The sequence below is a fragment of the Cnephaeus nilssonii genome (genome assembly GCF_951640355.1).
Source record: "Cnephaeus nilssonii genome assembly, chromosome: 14".
NCBI classification, from domain to species: Eukaryota; Metazoa; Chordata; class Mammalia; order Chiroptera; family Vespertilionidae; genus Cnephaeus; species Cnephaeus nilssonii.
The window spans coordinates 43478285-43499591 of NC_137085.1; the positions used below are offsets into that span (position 1 = coordinate 43478285).

General features: G+C 40.1%; 1 protein-coding gene across 1 annotated transcript in view; it reads right to left on the bottom strand.

Moving 5' to 3' along the window:
- The window catches only part of CFAP95 (cilia and flagella associated protein 95), a gene marked incomplete at both ends in the record, with an annotated part of 67291 nt that overhangs the window by 33619 nt on the left and 12365 nt on the right, over window positions 1-21307 (bottom strand). Inside the window, 2 exons of the mRNA XM_079790314.1 lie at window positions 1116-1234; window positions 11177-11285. Coding sequence (XP_079646440.1) covers window positions 1116-1234; window positions 11177-11285 — 228 coding nt within the window. The remainder of the gene's footprint in view (window positions 1-1115; window positions 1235-11176; window positions 11286-21307) is intronic.

Here is a 21307-nt window from a genome sequence, read left to right on the forward strand (position 1 = left end):
GTCCGACTTCCTTCTGGACAAAGCCATGGTGGTGGGGGCTGAGGCAGATGCAGTTAGGAGCAATCAAGCTGGCAGGGGAGGGAAGTTGGGAGCTAGATTAGGCCAGCAGGGGAGGGCTGTTGGGGGCGAGATCAGGCCAACAGGGGAGGGCTGTTGGGGGCAAGATCAGGCCAGCAGGGGAGAGCAGTTAGGGGCGAGATCAGGCCGGCAGGGGAGGGCAATTAGAGGCGATCAGGCAGGCAGGCAGGCAGGCAGGCAGGCAGAGGGGTTAGGGGCAATCAGGCAGGCAGGCAGAGGCAGTTAGGGGCGATCAGGCAGGCAGGAAGGTGAGCGGTTAGGAGCCAGCAGTCCCAGATTTCGAGAGGGATGTCTGATTGGAGAGGGTGCAGGCTGGTCTGAGGGAAACCCCTACCACCATGCACGAATTTCGTGCACTGGGCCACTAGTTACAATATAAGAGAAAGTCTATATCACACACTTCCATGAGAAGGTACTCTGTCAGGTTGCAGGACTACAGATATGACTAAAAAACAGTTCCTACCCTCAAAAGACTGTCTATCTCAGGGAAACATACCTACATATAAATAATTAGAATGTAAGTCCAACTGGTTTATAAAACACACAAAAAAATGCTCAAAAGGGCAAGGAGGTAAAAGCAATTAATTCTATTTAATAACAGTTTAGCTAATTCTTAATGTAACTTAGGCAATAATTCTATGCACACTTCATACTTTATTTCATCTAAACTTCAGAAAAACTCTATGAAGTAGATACTTTTATGATTCCCATTTTATAGTGAACAAACTGAGGGTTACAGACACCAAATAACTTTCACAAGTAAACTGTGGAGCTGGGGTTCAAAACTAATCAGATCCTTGACCAGAAAAAAAAACATGTAAACATTACGTTTTAGCTAGACCCAGAATGAGTAGTGCTGATTGGCAAACTGAGGAAAGGGAATTCCAAACAGAAGGAATGGCATAGGCAGACAGCATGGAGGCATGAAATGTGCTTCTGTGCTTTAAGTGTTCTTGTAGTGTGTAGACCTCTTCAGTCCTTACATAATCCTTTCCTGCATGCCCTATTCCGTAAGCAAAGAAAAATAGTAAGAATACCTTTCAGTAATCCCAGAGCATACTGTTTCCTCATTCAATAAAGCTCTGCTTTTTATTTGAGCCAATTCTGTGTTTAAAAAAACTCGTGCCATTTGTTCATGTGTTTCTGAGATCCAAATCTGGAAAAAAAATAAAAGCCAAATGTAAGAAAAATGTATTAATTGTAAAAATAATCAGTTACTAAAATATTTTTTTGTTGAAGTAGACTCTGATTATCATTGTTGACTCAATTGACATTTAAAAGTAAGTGATATCTTATAGCAGCTATTTCATCATAAAGATGTAAAAATGGCCATTTCTTACTCTATGTTGTTGGAAAATAAAAATCAAATTAGTTTTTTCTATGAAATTAAAAGTTCTGCATTCAACTAAATATTAATTATATCTGCTTTCTATTTCCTTCTCAAGGTTAATATATTTTATTTCCTTAAGTAAGGAATTATTTCTAGCAATCACTTTATAAATTGAATAGGACTTCAGATATAATCCTCATCATCGCCATTATCATTGCTATCATCATTGAATATTTTCACACAAAACTCTAGAATATCACAAATGTAGAAGTTCACAGCAGAGAACCAGAACTCACCATCACCACCAGAACCCATTATTGTTCCTGATCCTAAAAACTAGGTTCCCCAACACATTCAATGAAGTCCCAGATCACATCAATCCCATTAGATTTTGTTTATAAAAAAAGAGAAACCACTGATTAGAAATTTGAAGACTTCAACTGCTATCATAGCTATAGTCATATGCCTTTGGTCCACTTTGGGTTAGTATAATAAGGCTTTGCAATAACTAGGAATCACCCCAACTCAAAGCAATTTTAACTACAGTCTCTGGTCCTATTTCCCTAGTCTATTCCATGGCTCTACAGATCCTTGGCTTCTCTCACCCTGTTCTAAGACCACAACCTCCTGAATCACCAGCCTCCTAGCCCAATTTCCAAGTTCTCATTCCAATACCCTCAGCTCAACTACCATATTTTCCGGCGTATAAGACGACTGGGTGTATAGAAGATTTTCCTGGGTTAAAAAGTTGTCTTATATGCCGGAAAATACGGTACTCCTCTTCTTAGATCCCCAAGTTCACAAGTCAATGGTATAGGACACATTATAGTTTATGCTTTATAGTTTATGCTTTAACAAAAAATAAAACATATCTTTGGCGGTGGGGGAGGATGACTAGACACCATTTTGTTTTAAGGTTTAAGTTTGACCCAAAAATTTGCCTTAGTTATGCTCTGATCATTCTTGGCAATGATTACTTCAACAAAGCAATCAATATCTTTGAAAATTTTATGAAACAAAAATATTGAAATGAGAAGTAAAAGAAAGCAGATGATAGTCACATTAGTGGAGCTTAAGTTTATTGAGTGCTTATTCTGTGTCAGACACATTAAGCACTTTGTATGCATTATTATTTCATTAAATGCTCAAAGCCACCCAGAATAAAGACATGAAAGTTTTAGACTCTTGATCAAAGTTACAACCTAAGAAGCAGTGGATCCAAGAAGCAAAGAGAAGCCATCTGACTCCAGAGCCCACTCTCAACCTCTGTCCTTTCTATATCATAGGCCAGTGGTCGGCAAACCACGGCTCGCGAGCCACATGCGGCTCTTTGGCCCCTTGAGTGTTCTAACGCCACTTCTTCAAAATAGACTTGCCCAGGCCAAAAACCGACTTCTGCGCACAGGCCACGAAGTTTCAATCGCACTGTATGTGCGTGCGCACACGTGGTATTTTGTGGAAGAGCCACACTCAAGGGGCCAAAGAGCCGCATGTGGCTCGTGAGCCGCGGTTTGCCGACCACTGTCATAGGCAAATGTTATCCTCCAGTATTAGACTTCCCGTCTTCATCAGTAACAGAATCCCAAAATTTTAGCTGGGACCTTGGTGTTTCAGACTATATTTTTCTAGTCTCCCTTATGAATAAGTGAAAGTAATTTATACAACCTCTGAGAAAGGTTCCTTTTCTGTTTTTGTTTTTGTTTTTTTTTTCTTTTTTTTCCCCCCTTTCTGCTACATGGAATGCAGACCTAATGACAGGTTTCTAGCAGCTGTCTTGGGCCCTACCCAAAAGCTGGCAGAGCAGAAAGCTGGAAGAAGTAGGTCTCTGCTAATCTGTCGAAATTCCATACCAGTCCTGGCCTGCTATCCTCCAGACTTTTTACATGGAAGAATAAAACAATATGTGAACAGCCACTGTTAATTTGTGGTTTGTGTTGCATGTAGGCAAAACTAATCCTATACCATCTTAATGTGAAAGATCACTTTGGCCTAGAAATGTTCATAACCTGACATAAGGGTGGGTAATTTATAAAAGCACTTCCATATGTTTAAAAGACTTTTGGGTTTTATATATATATCACAAACTGGAGATTGGCAATTTGGTATGTGAGACAGCTAAATTAACACAGCACAAACCCACAAGATAATCACTAAAATTTCCATTTAATTTGCATAGTAAAGTCTCACTTGAGTCAAATGGTAATATAAAAAATATCTAATGTGTATGCAGGAAGTTCACTTTATAATATCATGCTTATTCTTTGTTTTCTTGAGTAACAATTTTTTTTAGTCCTCACTTCTAATCTTCTAAGATAAACTCTTCCCATACGTGCTGCATTTAAGAAAACCCAGTAGACATAACCGGGTGGCTGATATGGGAAACACGCAGGTCACTTAGAACTTACACTCAAATTCCACATTCAAGGGTAACCAGCTTCTTCCTGCTGAGGATGACTTACTACCTGGCAGAATCTCTCTTATAATAATTGTTTTAGATCAGTGGTTCTCAACCTTTCCAATGCCGCGACCCTTTAATACAGTTCCTCATGTTGTGGTGACCCCCAACCATAAAATTATTTTCATTGCTACTTCATAACTGTAATTTTGCTACTGTTACGAATCGTAATATAAATATCTGTGTTTTCCGATGGTCTTAGGCGACCCTGCTAGTGGTTGAGAACCCACAGGTTGAGAACCGCTGCTGTAGAGCCTAAAACCATCGGAAAACACAGATATTTACATTACGATTCATAACAGTAGCAAAATTACAGTTATGAAGTAGCAACGAAAATAATTTTATGGTTGGGGGTCACCACAACATGAGGAACTGTATTAAAGGGTCGCGGCATTAGAAAGGTTGAGAACCACTGTTTTAGATGATTGGCATTTGGGCTTCTTACAGGATCCCCAGAAAGCATACCCCTCTGACCCATAGAGAAGGAAGTGCAGGTAGTTCCCAAATCAGTTTTCCTCTCTGATGCCACAGGCTGCATCGAGAATGAGTCAGATTTCAGTCCACCAAGTCCTCCAACGTCAGGAAACACTGATCAAGTCCCCTGTCTAGTATCCTTGAGGCCTTACTCAAAGGCTTTGAAATGAATGGGACATACTTATTACCCCTACCCCTTGGGGACAACAGGTATGAGACTCAGCATGCACACTATCTTCAAATGATTCCTCCAAATTCCAAATACTCTCGGCCTTTTATCAATCTTTTTTTTTTTTTAATCTTCAAGGTGGATGAGAGGCCAGGGGGCTAAAAATCAGTTGCTCCCAAATGCTTTGCCTATTCTACATGAGTGATTCAGCACCTCACTTTGTAATGAAGGAGTTGGCATTCATTATCTTAGATCTTTAATCACAAATGAGGAAGTCTTATTTTACCCTGTTAAACAGCACTCCCCTACCAACTGTACCTTTTCTGCACCACGACCAAAAATGTCATTATCATCAACAAGTAAGCAATGAGACTTTGTCAAATCTTTATCTTTAAAAAGCACCCAAAAGGCTGCTCTTATTTCTCAGCAGCAGTTTTGCCCTTAGAAATGCTGGCTGTCTTCATGTCTGGGTGAATTCAGTAGTGCCATACACAGACTACTTAAAGGATCCCAGAGGAGCAGAGAGGACCCAACCCCATTACTATTTTGAATAACTGGGACTCATAGGGTACAATCAGAAAAAAAAAATTCATTGTGTTTTGCTTTTTCCACTGCCTGTTTATGCTAGCCTGTTTGGGATGGTTCATTCCCTGTTCTGAAAAGAAATAAATCTTGGACAAGTGCCATATTCTGATCACTCTCAGATAACAAAACAGTCTTGTCACAACAGTGGTCTCAGTTAAGTAATTAATATTAGTAAAGTTACCCCATGAGAGCTTTTTAGCTGTCTAGTTGTCTAAGAGAAGGAAGGAGGAGCAGAGAAATGAAGAAACAGAAAACCAATTAACCCTGCCCTGCCCACATACTTCCCTCTGCAGACCTCTGGCCTGCAGCAGACTCTAAATGGTGGAAGGGAAAAGATTTAAATTTAAATAAAATTCATAATTTTGATTATATATTTTAATTATTGAAATGTGACCAATAGACATAAAAATGGACCAAAAAATGATGGAAACTGCACATATTTTATCCAGGGATTGAGAAAAACCTAACTTCACAAAGTAGGATAAATAGACAGTAGGTGTGTGTATGTGTGTGTGTGTATGTGTGTGTGTGTTTGTGTGTGTGTGTTTGCACATTTTTAGCTCCATTTGTTCTTGCTTAAGCAAATTAATATACATGAAAAATTAAATTCAAGTTTCTCTAAAGTTAAATTTGGGCCTGATTTTTGATACAGAAGAAGAGTTATGAAGGAGAGTGATGGGATAAAAATGGTGGACACCTACTTTCATTCTTGTCCCAAACCCCTAGGATGGCAGAAAAGATATTTGCTAGAATAAACCCATAGCTGCAGCAGACAACAAGGAAGGTACACATAGCGGGCAAAAATTGATACAGAATTCCTGAAACAGTAAATGTAGATTCAATTGTGCCAATCAATACTGGAGAAGACAATCCAAAGTACTTCCAGGTTAATAAGGCTGGAACCAATGGCATCAATTCCAAGCTCAGAGATAATGGAGACAGGAAGCATGACAGGACTCAACAATCCACTACCCCCAAACAACTTCCTTTCTCCTGATTTAAGTTGTTCTTTCACAGTGACATTTAAAATTATTCCATTTACAAGAATTTCATCTATATGCCTCTTTCAGATACTTAGATCTGAATACAAGCATCTCTAAGACTATGTGGTCAAAACACCATTCTACTGTGTCAAACAAAGAAAAACATACCTGAGTCAATTAAATAAATGATAATTGAATTTCTCAGATCCAGTGTAATTATATCCCTTTATATTCTTTTTAGGGTCATTAATTTTTAAATGCCAAATTTGAGACCCACTTAGCTACTCTTTATTCATAAAATGAATATTAGCATACTTCTGTACTATTCAATTATTTGCTATTTTAAAGTCTAAAATGACTGTAATACTGCTAATACTAATAGTAACCTAAAGTGCTCATCAATGTGGTCCTGTTAGTTCCAAAAAAAGCCTTGGCATTAATTCATTACCTGTATAAGAAAATTTGTTTAATACAATTATTTGCTTTTCTTTGACAGCATCAGATGTGCTTGTACTTAAAATCCTTCTGAGCCCGGCTGGGGTGGCTCAATAGTTGAGCTTCGACCCATGAACCAACAGATCATGGATCCATTCTCAGAGCACATGCCAGAGTTGCGGGCTCAATCCCCAGTAGGGGGCATGCAGGAGACAGCTGATCAATGATTTTTCTCTCATCATTGATATTTCCATCTCTCTCTCCCTCTGCCTTCCCTTCTGAAATCAATAAAAATATATCATAAATAAAACCTTCTGAGTTTACAGGCCATGCACCACTTCCTCAGAAGCAGTCTTGAGACTGTGATTGTGACAGCGCCTTCGGTAGTGTTGTGAGGATCCTTGGGTGAGACTTTACAAATGAACAAGCAATGATCAGTTTAGTGTGCATGGGGCTCACTCTGTTATAGCCCAGTAGCACCTGAACAAAATCCAAATAAAATACCAAAACAAAATACTGTAGTTTAAAATGCTCTTTTCTATAGTCACTTAGAATAATAAGACAACCAGAGAAACTCCAGTGGCTTGAATTACTGCTCCCCTGTGAATCTCCGTCTCCCATGGTCCCACGCAGCCTCCTGAAGCCTGAGGGTATTGGGGTAGGAAATCCATTATGCCACCACTGAAACCAGAGGGGTATGTTTCCAGATAAGACTTACAGCACACCTTTTCCAAAACCCTGTTCTCTACTCACAACTCCTCTTTTGGTTTCCTGAATTTCAATCCTCTTATATTCTGCATATGTGTGGTGGCCTAAGGGCACCATCTTCTTTGAGGGTTTCACCTCAGTGGCCTAATATTCCACTTTGGTACATGAGACTGTGGTTTTGTTCTTGGCCTTTTGGAGTCTTGGCCATAATGTAGACAAAGAGAGTCTCATCTTAAATATCTTTACAAAAAGCCAATGTGCACATTCGCCCCAGCAGTAGCAGTTGAGGACAAGGAAAGCTTCAATCAGCTAAACAGAAATGCTGGTGCACATAAGAAGCAACCACTCAGCAACAATGCTGGGGGGAAAAAATGCTACGAAGGCATTCAGGAGGAGAAGCAGATGGGAATAGGGCTGGCCAGCACATATGTAGACATAATTTGGGAAACAGGACAGAGGTTATAGCTAAGATGTAAGAAATCAAAGCCCACAACATATGCAGTAAGATGTATACAATACCCAAGCCAGAGCAAAAAAGTAACCAGGCTCATTTTCTGCAAGGAGTATGTACTGTCGGATGTTTAAAAGGCATAAGAGTGGAGCAACATGGCATTTTAAAAGGGAGTTTGGGAAAGTATTTATGATCTTAGACTTTGGAACCAGTAGGGAAATAAATGGATTTTAATTTTTAATAAACTTGCCAGCTGTTTGACTTTGAATAAGTGATAAAGCTTCACTTGGCCTCAGTATCCTCATCTACACAATGTGGGCCACGTGTGGTACCTGCCTGGGGAGTTTTTCCAAAGATGAAATGAGGCACTGTTCATGTAACCATCTTATTGAATTGATTCTATTCCATCAATAGAATGCGATCATTAAGCAATTTGACTTTAATCAAGCTGCCCTTAAATCCTACATGGATAGCTAGTTCTTTCCTTTGGCTTGTTGGAAATTTTAAGCAAGTCCCACAGCTTTTTTGGGCCCCTCAATCTCAAGAAGGATCTCATTGTAGCTATAAATTTTCCAGTCCAGTGAAGTAATCACTTCTAACTGATTAGATTTGAGGTTCCCACCTCCCCAGCTCAGGGCTGCTTTAGGCATGGAAGCCTGCAGTGGGTGGGGCCTTGTTCCACTGCTGTTTCCTTTCCTTTCCAGGCTGCTCTCTTCTATTCCCCCAACTCCCAGGCCCCTCCCATGTCTGGCTGATGGGAAGAGATGAGGCATAGTGTTAAATGGCTCTTACTCTCTTGACCTGTGCTGGTGGTCCTGGGCTTATAGGACATTCAAAATTGACTCCTCTCATGTGGCACAATTGTAATTGTTTCCAGGGACTCTCTTACAAGGCCCTCCAACTGTAGCTTGCTGGAAGCAGACAAAGCTCCTCCCGGTTGATTGTAACTCCTCTTCCCAAGCCTTGAGTTTCTGATGGGTCTGTTGTGCTCGGTCTCTTCATGCCCTGCTCCTACTCTAAGCAGCCTTTTCAAATGTGCTCTGGCCAATTCTCTCCAATGAGCCCATGGGTAAATTCACACACTCATATATCCTTGACCAACAACCCACTTCAAGGACTGCTTCCCCCCAAACACCCCCACCACCTGCTCTGCCAGACCAAGCATGGCCTCTCAGCTTTAGGTTCTCAGGCATATGTCATATACCTGGACTCTATGTCCTCTAAATTACAGGACACACCTACTAATCTCTCTGAGTGGTCCCCTTGAAACACCTCTCAGCTGTGGAAGGAGGGACATACAACCCACAACTAAATAAATCCTCTTTCAACTCTTGGGCTCTAGTCTTCAAAGACATAACCATTCATACTGGCCTCACCTAGTTTATAATCTTTTACAGCTCCTACTTAGGTATCTTGCTTTAGGACATATGGCTCCTACCAAATATCAAGAGTGTTCTAGTATTTAGACCTCCATCAAAATCTGTGACAAGAGGAAGGGACACTCATCCATCCTCCTGCCACATCTAGCATCCCACCTGACACATGAAGGTATGGAGACTCTGTATCCCCTCCTTCTTTTATGCACCTGGGACCTTGGGTGAGCCATTTGAAATAAGTGAATCTAGGTTGAGAACTGAAATAATGTATTTCTTGTCAACTTTATAACTTTGTTTGAGAATAGCAAGAAACAAGTTGAATGAGCAAGTGCTTTATATATAAAAAAAATCTATAGAGAAAAATGTAACCTACTATTAAGACATGAAAATAGCAGTTTCATCAGAAATAGTGACTCCTTGGTCTATTTTTCTTCCTATATAATACATACTGCAAATCTGGTAAAGGAAGGACAAGTTTTCAATGACTTTGCAAGCGTCAAAGAGAAGGTTAATATCTTATTTATGCATCATATATTAAACCTGAGGATTGACTACTATAATGCATGGAATATAAGGAATGAATGTTGTGGTTCTTACACCTCATACTTCACTTCATCTTGCTTCCTCCAACAATCCAGAGACCAAAAACATTTTCATTTAGAAATAAAAAATAAATGTTTTTCAAGGTAAAAAACAAACAAACAAACAAACAAAAAACAAAAAAATACAACTCTAAGTGCACGCCAGGCAATGCCTGCTTTTTCCACTTGCTCTTGTCCTGACTATAGCCCTGTGCTCAAGAAAGCAAGGTTAAACTGGATTTGGGAAAGTGGGAGAGGGTGACTATTGATAGAGTAAGGTACCAGACTCAAGAGCTCTATCCATGTGTGAGCTAATGACCAGAGAGACAGCCTGGTGCAAAGGCAAGAGGGTAGAGTGGAAACTGAAGAAACCATCAGAATTCCCCTGAGAACTGAGCTGTGAGGAAAGAGCACAACTGAGCAGAGAGAAACAGAGATGCCAAGAGAGACTCTCTGTGTGCTTGTGTGAGAGAAAGAGAGAGATAGAGAGAATGAAAGAGACTGTCTTTCTGTCTTGGTTCTTTTAAAATTTTTGTTCCATATCCAGGCAATTGTATCTTTATAATAAGTCCCCATTTTTCAGACTATCCTTATTACTCTGTCAATTGAACTATACAAGGAAGGGAGGTAACAGTCTGGGCCCTGCAAAGCTAATTTATTTCCATCATACTGGAGAACTGAGAATCTTCTAGAACCATTTCCAATTATAAGTGTGGATCTTCCTTCCTGGACCTGCCCTATTTCAAACTAGGCCAGCCTTTGAGGGCAGAATGTGATATAAACCTAGTTTTTTCAACACATTCACATCCGCCCATGTCAAATTACCAGCTCTTCAGGCCCCAAGACCATCCTATTAAGGTTGAATTGGGTCTTCAACTCGCCCAAAGCTCTTATCATTGTAGGACACAATTTAGGGGTCTTTGTGAAGTTGAATTCCTGCCTCATACTGATTGGGTAGAAGTCTAAATAGCCAAGCAGTAACTCACAAAAGCAGTTCAAATACAAATTACTGATGCAATGCAATGAATATTCTTTTTGTAACTGGGTATACAAATATTATAAGGATATTAGCATGTTTTAATTACTCACAACTCCGTCACCGTAAGTACAAAAAGAACTGAAATCTAAGTCTTCCACTCCCTAACTGTGTGACTTTGAGAAAGTTGCTTAACCTCTAGGAGATCCTACCCATCTATAAAATCAAGATAATTCCTACTTCACATGGTTATTGTGAAGGTCAAAGCAGACACCTAGCAAGATGCCGCAGGTGCAGCCAAAGTATAACAACAGTAATCATTTCTTGAGCACTTGGTCTGTGCCAGGCTGAATTAAGCACTTTACTTTTTTTCTCTCATTTTATTTTCCCAATAACCTTTTGAAGTATACACATGTTTAAGGTGAGGTCACTGAAGCACACAGTGACTAAACCGCATGCCTAAGTCACTCACATGGCTAAGAGGATGGCACTAGCAAAGTGCTCCTCCCTTTATTTTTTCATTTTTCACAAGGGGGAAGATTCCAGTCTTAAAGATATTATCAGCCACTACTCACTTGGGATTCATCAGTTCCAAGTCTCCGATATGTTGAATTACACAGTTTTTTAATTTTCTCAGGACCCTCGATATCATAATCTTTGGGGTAAGCTTCTCTGTTGCGGTGCCTTAAGAAAAAAGTAAGAATCTGTTAAGAGATAAAGCTTATTTATCATGTACTGCATTTAAACTTTAAAAAAATATATTCAATAAAAATTGACTATGTTTTTGAAATTATTTTAATTACAAATTTACTAGATTTATGACCTATATTTTCCATCTCTTTTTGAATAATACTGAGGCTACTTCCTAAAAACAACTTGGCATATGTGGTAAAACTAATATCACAAAACAATACTTAGCAAGCAGCAATTATTCAGTGACTCCAATGAAGTGAATCTTATTTAATAATGTAGATTAGTTATGGAAAGTAAATTCTAAAATAAGACATGGTAATATCTTAGAAAGGCAACTTGCCACTTTAGAAATTTTTCCCACCATGAATTTTAATTATAATTTTTTTCAAAATGAGAGAGAACAGACAGTAGTTGCTCATATGAATTTATAACATGTGCTCCTGTTTCTAAAGAGGGTCTAAAAGAAACTGACCATTAAACATAAGGTAGAAAAAAAAACAGTTCTTAAAACATGTAAATGGAACAAGAAAAAATATTCCAAACATCTTGTCTAAAAGACTGGTTAGAAATAATAATAAGGGAGAAATTTGGGGATAGAGAAGAAAGAAGAGATGAAGTAGCATGCAAGAGAAGTAGCTATTTTTATAAAGCTTTCTTGGGTAAGATAAAGGAAGCTGAACCCAAGCACCCCTCAGAAGCGAACTTGCAATTAAGGGATACAGGGTTAGAATTGTATAATGGACACTGAAGTATCCAAAAATTTCTCTATCCATCTGTCCCTTCAATTGTCCCTTCATTCAGCATGTACTTTTAAGTACCTACTACATGCAAGGCATTTTGCTAGGTACAGGGGATGCAATGGAAAGCAAGCCTGATGTAGTCCCTGCCTTCACTTGCTCACAATGTGGCAAGAACAATAGACAATTAAGAAAAATCTACAACATGCTGCGTGTGGTCACAGGGCTGTGGAAACAGAACAGTATCCATTCACCTAGATGGGGCACTCAGTGTCCAAGTTAGGAGGTCCTTTAGGAACCAACCCGCATCTTGGCCTTTGTACTGCATTCAAATTACACCTTACCTCCCGACCTCTGAGAATTGGGAGCAGAGTTAGGCATAGAATACAACAGCAAAGAAGCCCAGATTGAAGTGGCAGAGCTCCAGCTCTCTTGCCTTCCTCACAACTGAGCATTAATTTTAAAAACACTAAAAGCATATTGGTACAATACCAGCATTGAGACTGACAGAAAGTTCTCATGAAAGTCCTTAGTGGGGATATTGAACAACATCAAGAGGCAGGGGTGGTAGATGTAATAAGGCCATGAGTTTGAGTCTTTGCTAAGCCAGGTCCTAGCTGTGTGACCTTAGGCAAGTTATTTAACCCTCTGTGCTTCATATGTAAAATGAGAACATAGACAAATACCAGTACATTTTTAGATTTTATTAGAATTAAAATGAAAAAAAAAATACAAAAGGTCCTTCAAATACTGTAAAGCTCTATAAACATCTATGTATAGTGAATACTAATCAGGCTTCAAAAATTCTGGTATATAAGAATCACAACAATGATTAAACTTAATTTCCATAATTTAACAAATTGAATTAAACTTAATTTCCATAATTTAACAAAGCTCTCATTTTCCAGTTGGAAAACATTAGTCTTGGTCAGTTCAGGAGTCCTTTCCGATCTAAAGGGTCCATGTGATTCCCCCATGCCAAGAATCCATCTTTGTTGTCATCCTCTCTTCTTGGTAACATTTGTGGAAACATTCCCCTGTGGTTTTCTGTTATGGATCCATGCAGATCTCTGCTATGCCTTCCTGGTCCTGCCACACAGATGTTTTTATAGACTGGCACTGAGACTCAAGGGTGCCACTCAGTAGCCTACCAAAAGCTTTCTTGTGTCCCCCTCCACCCAGGGTTTCTAGAAACTCAGATGCTGTCCCACCAAGCAGGTAGGTGCTTCATGTCCCTACCATCCTGACCATGGCAGACACATAGGAGCCCTGTCCTTCAGACAGCTCTGCAGACATTACCCTGGAGATAGAGGCCGAGGCAGTGATAAGTCCCACCTGCTCTAGGACTTCCAAAGTCTTAATTCAAATTTGGGATCCTGAACAAATTCACACGTTCTCAACTTCTCCACCTCCTCTGTCTTCAGTCCATAAACTCTTCATCTACTCTGAGACAGCATAGCCCACCTTTTCATTTATTCTTCCAAATCTAGGTTGTCATCCTAAGGTCTAAGCTTTTGAACCCCAAATTCAAGAATTTGGCTGTGTTGCCTGCTGGATCATTCTTACCTGAAGCAATAAAACTAGAATACCTCCTTAAGAGCATAGGAATTAAGGGGGAAAGCACTAACTAACACTTCAATGTATTATTCCCAGAGCCCATGTCTTTATTGGGTACCTTAGGCACAGTGCCAGAACTTGTCATGCTTTTTAGGGGCCCCCAGAGTGTTTCAATTCTTTTTAAATAAGAAAAAGAAGAATGTAACCCAGCTGGAATTATATCCATATTTATACCAATGCAGTCATAAACTATAATTTTTAACGTGTTTTTTTTTTATAAAGGAAGGGACCCATGAAGGCAAAGACAGTACTCATGACAGTCAGAATGCAGTTCTGATTATCCCACCATATATTTTAAATTGTATTATAACTGGATTATTACAAAAAATACAGATATGTTTCTTTTCTTATAGCAATCTCAATAACAGCCAAAAGCCCAGCATTGGAAAGATAAATCTATAATGAAAGTGTTTCTTTGGAGGACTGAACTAATGCAATTAGCATTCCCTAATGAATAATGTGCCCACAGCCTGTAGCTTCCGAGAGACACACAACTGAAGGCTTAGACCTCCTCCTATTTCTACGAGGCTGCCAGCCTAGCAAAGAGAAATGTATGTGCTTAAAAATTATAAAATATATAACATAGAGTAATATATAATAGAAAACATCAAAAGTTTTATTAAATATTCTAAACATATTTCAAAAATTTTATATTTTAAATATAATATATGTACTATATACTAAATATATATGTATTCTATATAAAGATACAGTAATAATAATAATCAGGGTATTATAAAGGAAATGGCAGATTAAATTAATTCCCTGACTTTATTCCCTGTCAGGTGGACACTAGTTTGTATTATCAATTTCCCTGAGATAAACTGAAAATCATATACTGAGGAAACAAATGAATCAATGCATTGAGAATCTCAAGTGAACAATAATCTAATCTAATAATAGACAAATATGCAAATTGACCGCACCTTCGCTACGCCCAAGCCACGCCCACCAGCCAAGCCACGCCCACCAGCCAATCAGGGTGAATATGCAAATTATCCCAACAAAGATGGCGGCTAATTTGCATATCGAGACAGCGTAGAAAGAAGCCAAGAGCTGCAGAAGGGAGCAAAGATGCAGAGAAGCAAGCAAGCGGGGGGGGGGGGGGGGGCGGAGGAGAAGGGAGGAGCGGAGGCAGGGCCGGGGGAGAAGGAAGGAGAGCGGGCTGGCGGAGAAGGCGGGGCGGGGGAGAAGGGAGGAGCGGAGGCGGGGCCGTGGGAGAAGGGAAAAGCAGGCGGGCTGGCAGAGAAGGTGGGCCGGGGGAGAAGGGAGGAGCGGAGGCGGGGCCAGGGAAGAAGGAAGGAGAGCGGGCTGGCGGAGAAGTTAGAAAAGCAGGGGGGCTGGCGAAGAACGCGGGGTGGGGGACAAGGGAGGAGAGCAGGCAGGGTGGGGTAGAGTGCAGCAGGAAACCCTATTGCAGGATTTTTCCTGCAACGGGAACGCTAGTGACATATAAAGGCAAAACATTATTATGTGTAATAATATTGTATCTATTTACAAAAGTTTTAGTTGGGTATTTTAAAATACTTTGTCAATACTAATTAAGCCTTACAGCAACTTTGTGAGACAAAAAATAATCAAGGTATAATAAATATAACCTTTATATAGCCTTGTTCTCCTTGCTACCTGCATTTATTTATGGCCACCATGCAATTTTCCATGACTTGTCATTTAATGAAATATAAAATTTATGAGGAAAAAATGAATATGATAAAATGTACAATGTCTCTGGAACAGTAACTTTAAAAGTTTTTGACCACAGCCCCTGCCTACCTTACTCCAAGCCACCCTGAGACATTTGCCAATACTTGGAGACATTTTTGATTGTTGCACCTGGGTGGGGAGGGATGCTAATGGTATCTAGTAGTGCTGCTAAACATCCTACAATGCACAGGACAAGCCCTCCTCAAAGAAGTAGCTGGCCTAAAATGTCAAAAGTGCTGAAGTTAAGAAAGCTCTAGCGAATAGTTGTATACCAGGCTCAGATCAGTGGTTTCCAAACCTGAGTGTCTCATGGAGCAGCAAAACTTTCCCTCAAAATTTGTAGAACCAACATAAAATTGCCCACCTTTGTCTTGACAAAAACATTAAAAATAAAATAACCATCTATCACCCTTAATAAAAAGACCTCTATCACCAAAGATAGGTAAAAATTATATGAGTCCTTTAAATGGAATGCATTTTATACAAAAACCTTGTTTTATAACTTTACAGCCTATACATCACCTTGGATTAGTAAAAAGGTCATTGTTGACCAGCACTGTTCTAGTCTATAGCCTCGCTTCTGCAGATGTTAATTTGCCCAGACGTGTATTTGGCAGCAGCTGGTCAGCAGTCAGTTCAAGGCCAAAGCAGCCTGACATTCCATGCTGCTGACTGAATGAAGAGCTGTGTCTTTGATGCCGGTGTTCAGGTACAGGCTGACATTCTTGCTGGAAGGAGAATGGCTTCCTGCCAGAAGCCAGAATATTCCTTGACAAGCAGCCTTGCTTCTGCTGAGGACCTTGTTCTATCAAGCCAGGAGCTCAATGCTTTGGCTACTTCTTTATATAAGAAATCTTTATGAAAGACATCCTTAATTACAAGAGATGAAACTTACTTTCTCTAGTCTACTGTGGGAGAGAGTATGAATATGAGTAGAATTAGGAATAAGGAAAGGGCTGACAGGACAGAATCAGAGCTGCCAACTGTATAAAAAAGAGCTTGGAACCATGACCCTGTTGCCAAAAATGCCACTTAGACTGATGTGAAGAGGGTCAAATTAAATAGAACCTAGAAGGGCAAAGACAGCTTGAGCAGGTCCCATTCTGAACAAATGCCCAACTTCTCCAGTTGATATACAACTTTCCACCACCCGCTTTACAATCACCTGAACCCCCGAGATCCTGTTCTTCCTATCTCCTAGGGCCTAACATAGTCGTCCCAAGTCATGTCTTGTCAGGAGAACCTTCTAATTGTGTTTTTGGGGTCTTTTGGGAGCTTGAATTTCCTACCGTAAGAGCTGGATGATTTCACACCAAATTGGATCTGTAAGCCCCCTTTGAATAAACACATTCAAATCCTCAAGTGAGTTTCAGGGCTGAACAAATCAAGTCCAGAGAATACTCAGGGAGGGACCTGCAGCTTCCCTAAGGCTGCCCCAACAGTCAGTGGAGGGCAGACAGGGTTGGATTAGCTCACAGGATACTCCTCAAAGGAGAGGGAACCAAATTACACTCTAGGGTTTCCATACTCCCATGTCTATGTGGTGGGGGTGATGTGGGGAGGGGTTTCAAAGAAATCAATATCTTTATCACTGCTATGCCTTTCACATTGCTTTATAAATTATTCATTAATGAATCTTCCTTCTCATTACATTAAGAGCTTCTTAGACACAGGGTTTATTTTATATTCATCTTTGTGATCTCAGTGCCTAACATAGTCTAACACATTGTAAATGATTATTACATCTTAAATGATTGATTGTGCTTACATATTGTTATTGTAATCTTAATATAAATGCTGAGAGCAGTGGCTTTCAAATGTGTCCATAAAAATAAAGAGTATCCCAGCTCACTCTGTAAAAGCACACATAAAGTGGGAGTGATTATGCATATAGAGATGCTAGTTCTTTGCAGCAAAAACGTGTCTCAGGAGGAATTATAAATCTACTTGCTGAATGGGAAAACTGTCAACATACATATGCATAACATTGATTGCAAAGGAGGTTTGAAACTGAGCAATATGTGACATGAGAACAACGAAAATTCTATCTGAACACTAGCTTCTGGTTATTTGACAAGAGACATATTTTCTTTGCAGATTTCAAAGACATTAAAAATGTTTAGTTAAGACTCCAGATGGCAGAATACATTAATTTTAAATTTTAGAATTATTAATGTAGTTCACAAGTACTCTTTCAGCCACTGTACTTTCTGATGTAAATCTAACCCAAATTAGGTTTTATAATCATCTGCTACCTAAAACTTTAAAAGAAAATTGCCCTCAAGTGTCAGCTATATTTTCTGACACATTAGAAGCACAAAACCAATAAAATCAAAGACTGCAAAGAAATGTTTGACAATCCTCTTTAAAGATTTCATGGACAAATGATTTACATGCTAAGGTAGTGTTATTTGGTGTATGAATGTACCAACTGACAAATGAAGACTTTTAGATTCCCTTGCAGAATCTTAAGTGAAATCTTAAGTCCTTGGGAGATACTGTGACATTTCCAAGTTATGAAGAGAGACTTTGTTTTTCAATGTGTCTCATGCTGTTATGTGATTTGTATACCTATAACCATAAAACCACAGAATTTGAAGCCTAAAATAAAAACCACTTAATGGAGTAATTTTCTTCACTCAACATACATTGAGTGACATGTAAATATGACCCATTATTATTATGAATTGTCTTCACAAAAAATCTTCAAGAATAGGGAGCCTCATGGAGAATATTGGGAGGGAACAAAAGGAATATAGCCATTGGAGCCTTTGCCGATCTTAATAGTGTAAACATTAAATAAATGTTGTCAGTCTGATTAACTGACAAACACATGACTGTGAAAACATTTGAAGGGACATGTATTAAGTAAGGTGACACAATAATTGATTATCCCACCTGGGACATTTGAAGAGGGAAATGAGGTACTAAGTACACTAGTAGTGGTGAAAACCAGGACTGTCCTGCTCCAACCAGGATCAGGACATTCTCACCCTATCTTCAGACAACTGGATCTCAATTATCTTCAAATCCTAGAATACTTCTTAGGGTTTCTTTGATCCTCCCCTCCAAAAACAGCTTATACTGACTAGCCAAAGATACTCTGAATGGTAAAAAAGTAAGGCTAAAGAGATTCAGGGGTTTTATTTTTATTTTATTCCTGTTTATTGAATTTATTGGGGTGACAATGGTTAACAAAATTATACAGGTTTCACATGCACAATTCCACAATACATCATCTGCCCAGCATATTGTGTATTCACCACCCCAAGCGAGAGTTAAGGTTTTTAAAGTATATTATCCTACGTAATAAAAGAGTAATATGCAAGTTAACCACTCCGCGACACCCACAAGCCACACCCACCAGCCAATCAGTGTGAGTATGCAAATTAACCCCAACCAAGATGGCTGCCACCACAGAGAGCAGGAGGGAGGTTTGGGTTTCCCCAGCAATAGAGGCAACCAAGCTTTCCACATACCCTGGCCAGCCCAGGCCTCTACTCAAGGATACAAAGTTTCAATTATAGAAGGTAAATCCCAAGAAAAATGGCGGCAGCTACGGAGCTGGAGAGAGCAGGCTAGGATTGCCCCCAGTGACCGAGGAAGCCAAGCTTTCAACCTGCCCTGGCCGGCCTAGGCCTCCACTCCAGGCTACAAAGTTTCAATTATATAAGGTGAATAAACAACAACAGAAATGGCTGCTGCCACTGAGTGGGCAGAAGGCTTGGCTTCCCTCCAGGCTACAAAGTTTCAATTGTAAAGATAAATATATCCCAGATACCAGGGCCTCCACTTGGGTCGCCAGGGGGCATGGCCGGCCTGCAAACCACCACAAGCCCCTCACCCAGGCTGCCCCATGCCCCAAGGGAACCCCCACCCTGATCCAGGACACCCTTCAGGGCAAACTAGCCGGCCCCCGCCCGTGCACCAGGCCTCTATCCGATCGAATAAAAGAGTAATATGCAGATTGACCATCACTCCAACACACAAAATCAAGATAGCTGCCCCCATGTGGTCAAAGATCCTGCCCCCATGTGGACACAAGATAGCTGCCACGAGATGGCCAGCAGGGGAGGGCAGTTGGGAAGGACCAGGCCTTCAAGAGAGGGCACTTGGGGGCAATCAAGCCTGCAGGGGAGGGCAGTTAGGGGTGACCAGGTTGGCAGAGGAGGGAAGTTGGGGGCAAACAGGCTGGCAGGGGAGCAGTTAGACATCAATCAGGCTGGCAGGGCAGTGGTTAGGGGGTGATCAGGCTGGTAGGCAGAAGTGGTTAGAGGCGATCAGGAAGGCAGGCAGGTGAGCAGTTGGGAGCCAGCAGTCCTGGATTGTGAGAGGGATATCCGACTGCCCTAAATGAGCAGTGGGACATCCCTCGAGGGGTCCCAGATTGGAGAGGGTGCAGGTTGGGCTGAGGGACACCTCCCCCCCAGTGCACAAATTTCGTGCACCGGGCCTCTAGTATATTAATAATTACTCTAGTCCAAAGAATATCTTGACAGTATATCTGGCATGAATGGCATAAAGACCAAGTTGCCCCATTTCAAAACAAAAGCAAACAGCTGATTACCTGTGTAAACTCCTATTCCTAAAGTGTTAATATTACTGGCTTAAGGAATTTGAATTAATTACACTAGAATAACATCAAAAGATTCTATTATATGAGCTTAAGGCCCATTTTAATGCACACTTCTGTGAATGCATGAGTAGTTGCATATTAAGTAGATAATATAAGCTTCTTTGGTTTCAAAGTAATTAATTTCATTCACATAAAAACAAATGAACAGGCCTCTCTTCATGAATAGCATGTAGAGTTAAAACAGTCTTCTACTATGGACATAGCTACACAAATAAGTATTTTCCCTTTCCTTCCTAGAAATCACTCAAAAGAAGCAAAGAAAAATTGAAAATGGAAAAATTATAAGAAAACCAAATTGTTGGCAAAATCAGAAGTTATAATCTTCAGATTACATCATGTGCAAGGGCTACCATAAGCAGCCAAGAGCCAGTCAAAGACAAATGGAAGACATGGTGATAAGAGGCAGTAGCAAGAAAGGTTAGTAATGAGATTCCCAGAGACGGGAACTCTCACAATGCCAACCAAATTACATTTCCATGGTTATGCAGAGAAACTTAACACAATGGAAAATGCAATATCACACACACACACACACACACACACACACACACACACGGGTGGGCAAACGTAGGTTTACACTTATAAGTATGAGAAAGTTTATTCTTATATTATTTATTAACTATTGTATTACAAATATGACCTACCTTGCATATATATCTATATATAAAGCACAACATACTAAAAGTATATAGGAGCTGAAAATTCAGTGAAAGTTTACAGGACAACATTTGGATGAAAGCCTGTAACCATATAACTTCAAAACACCAACTCTGCTGACATCCTCCGGGTGCTTGCCAACATTGTACAGGGCAATGGCTTCACAGCTAGAAGGACAAAAGTCTAGTCTTAGAGCCCCCCTAGGAGGGAAGTTTCACAAGAAAGTCTTCTATATGTGATAGATACTGTACTCCCCAAGACAATTTCTCCTTCTTTCCTAGAAATACAGGTTAAAATTCCCAGCTCCCTTAATGGGGCCTTTTGACTAGTTCTGGCCAATAAAATAAATATGAGCAGAAATTATGTGCCATTTCTGTGCCAAGACAGTTACAGTCTTTGGACAACCCTCAACTCTATCTTTCCCTACCAGAGCAATCAATGACATTCCAGATGATGGAGCCTCAATCAGCCTGAGTCCCAGAGTATCTATGTGGAATATGCCCAACCCCACCTTACTACCTACCTACCATACTTTGTGTGCATAGGAAATAAACCTTTAGGTGGTAAGCCTCTGTGATTTGGGGGCGGCTGTTTGTTATCATAGATTAAGTTTAGTTATTCTAACACTGAAATTAGTACAAGAAGTGGGGTGGGTGCTATTG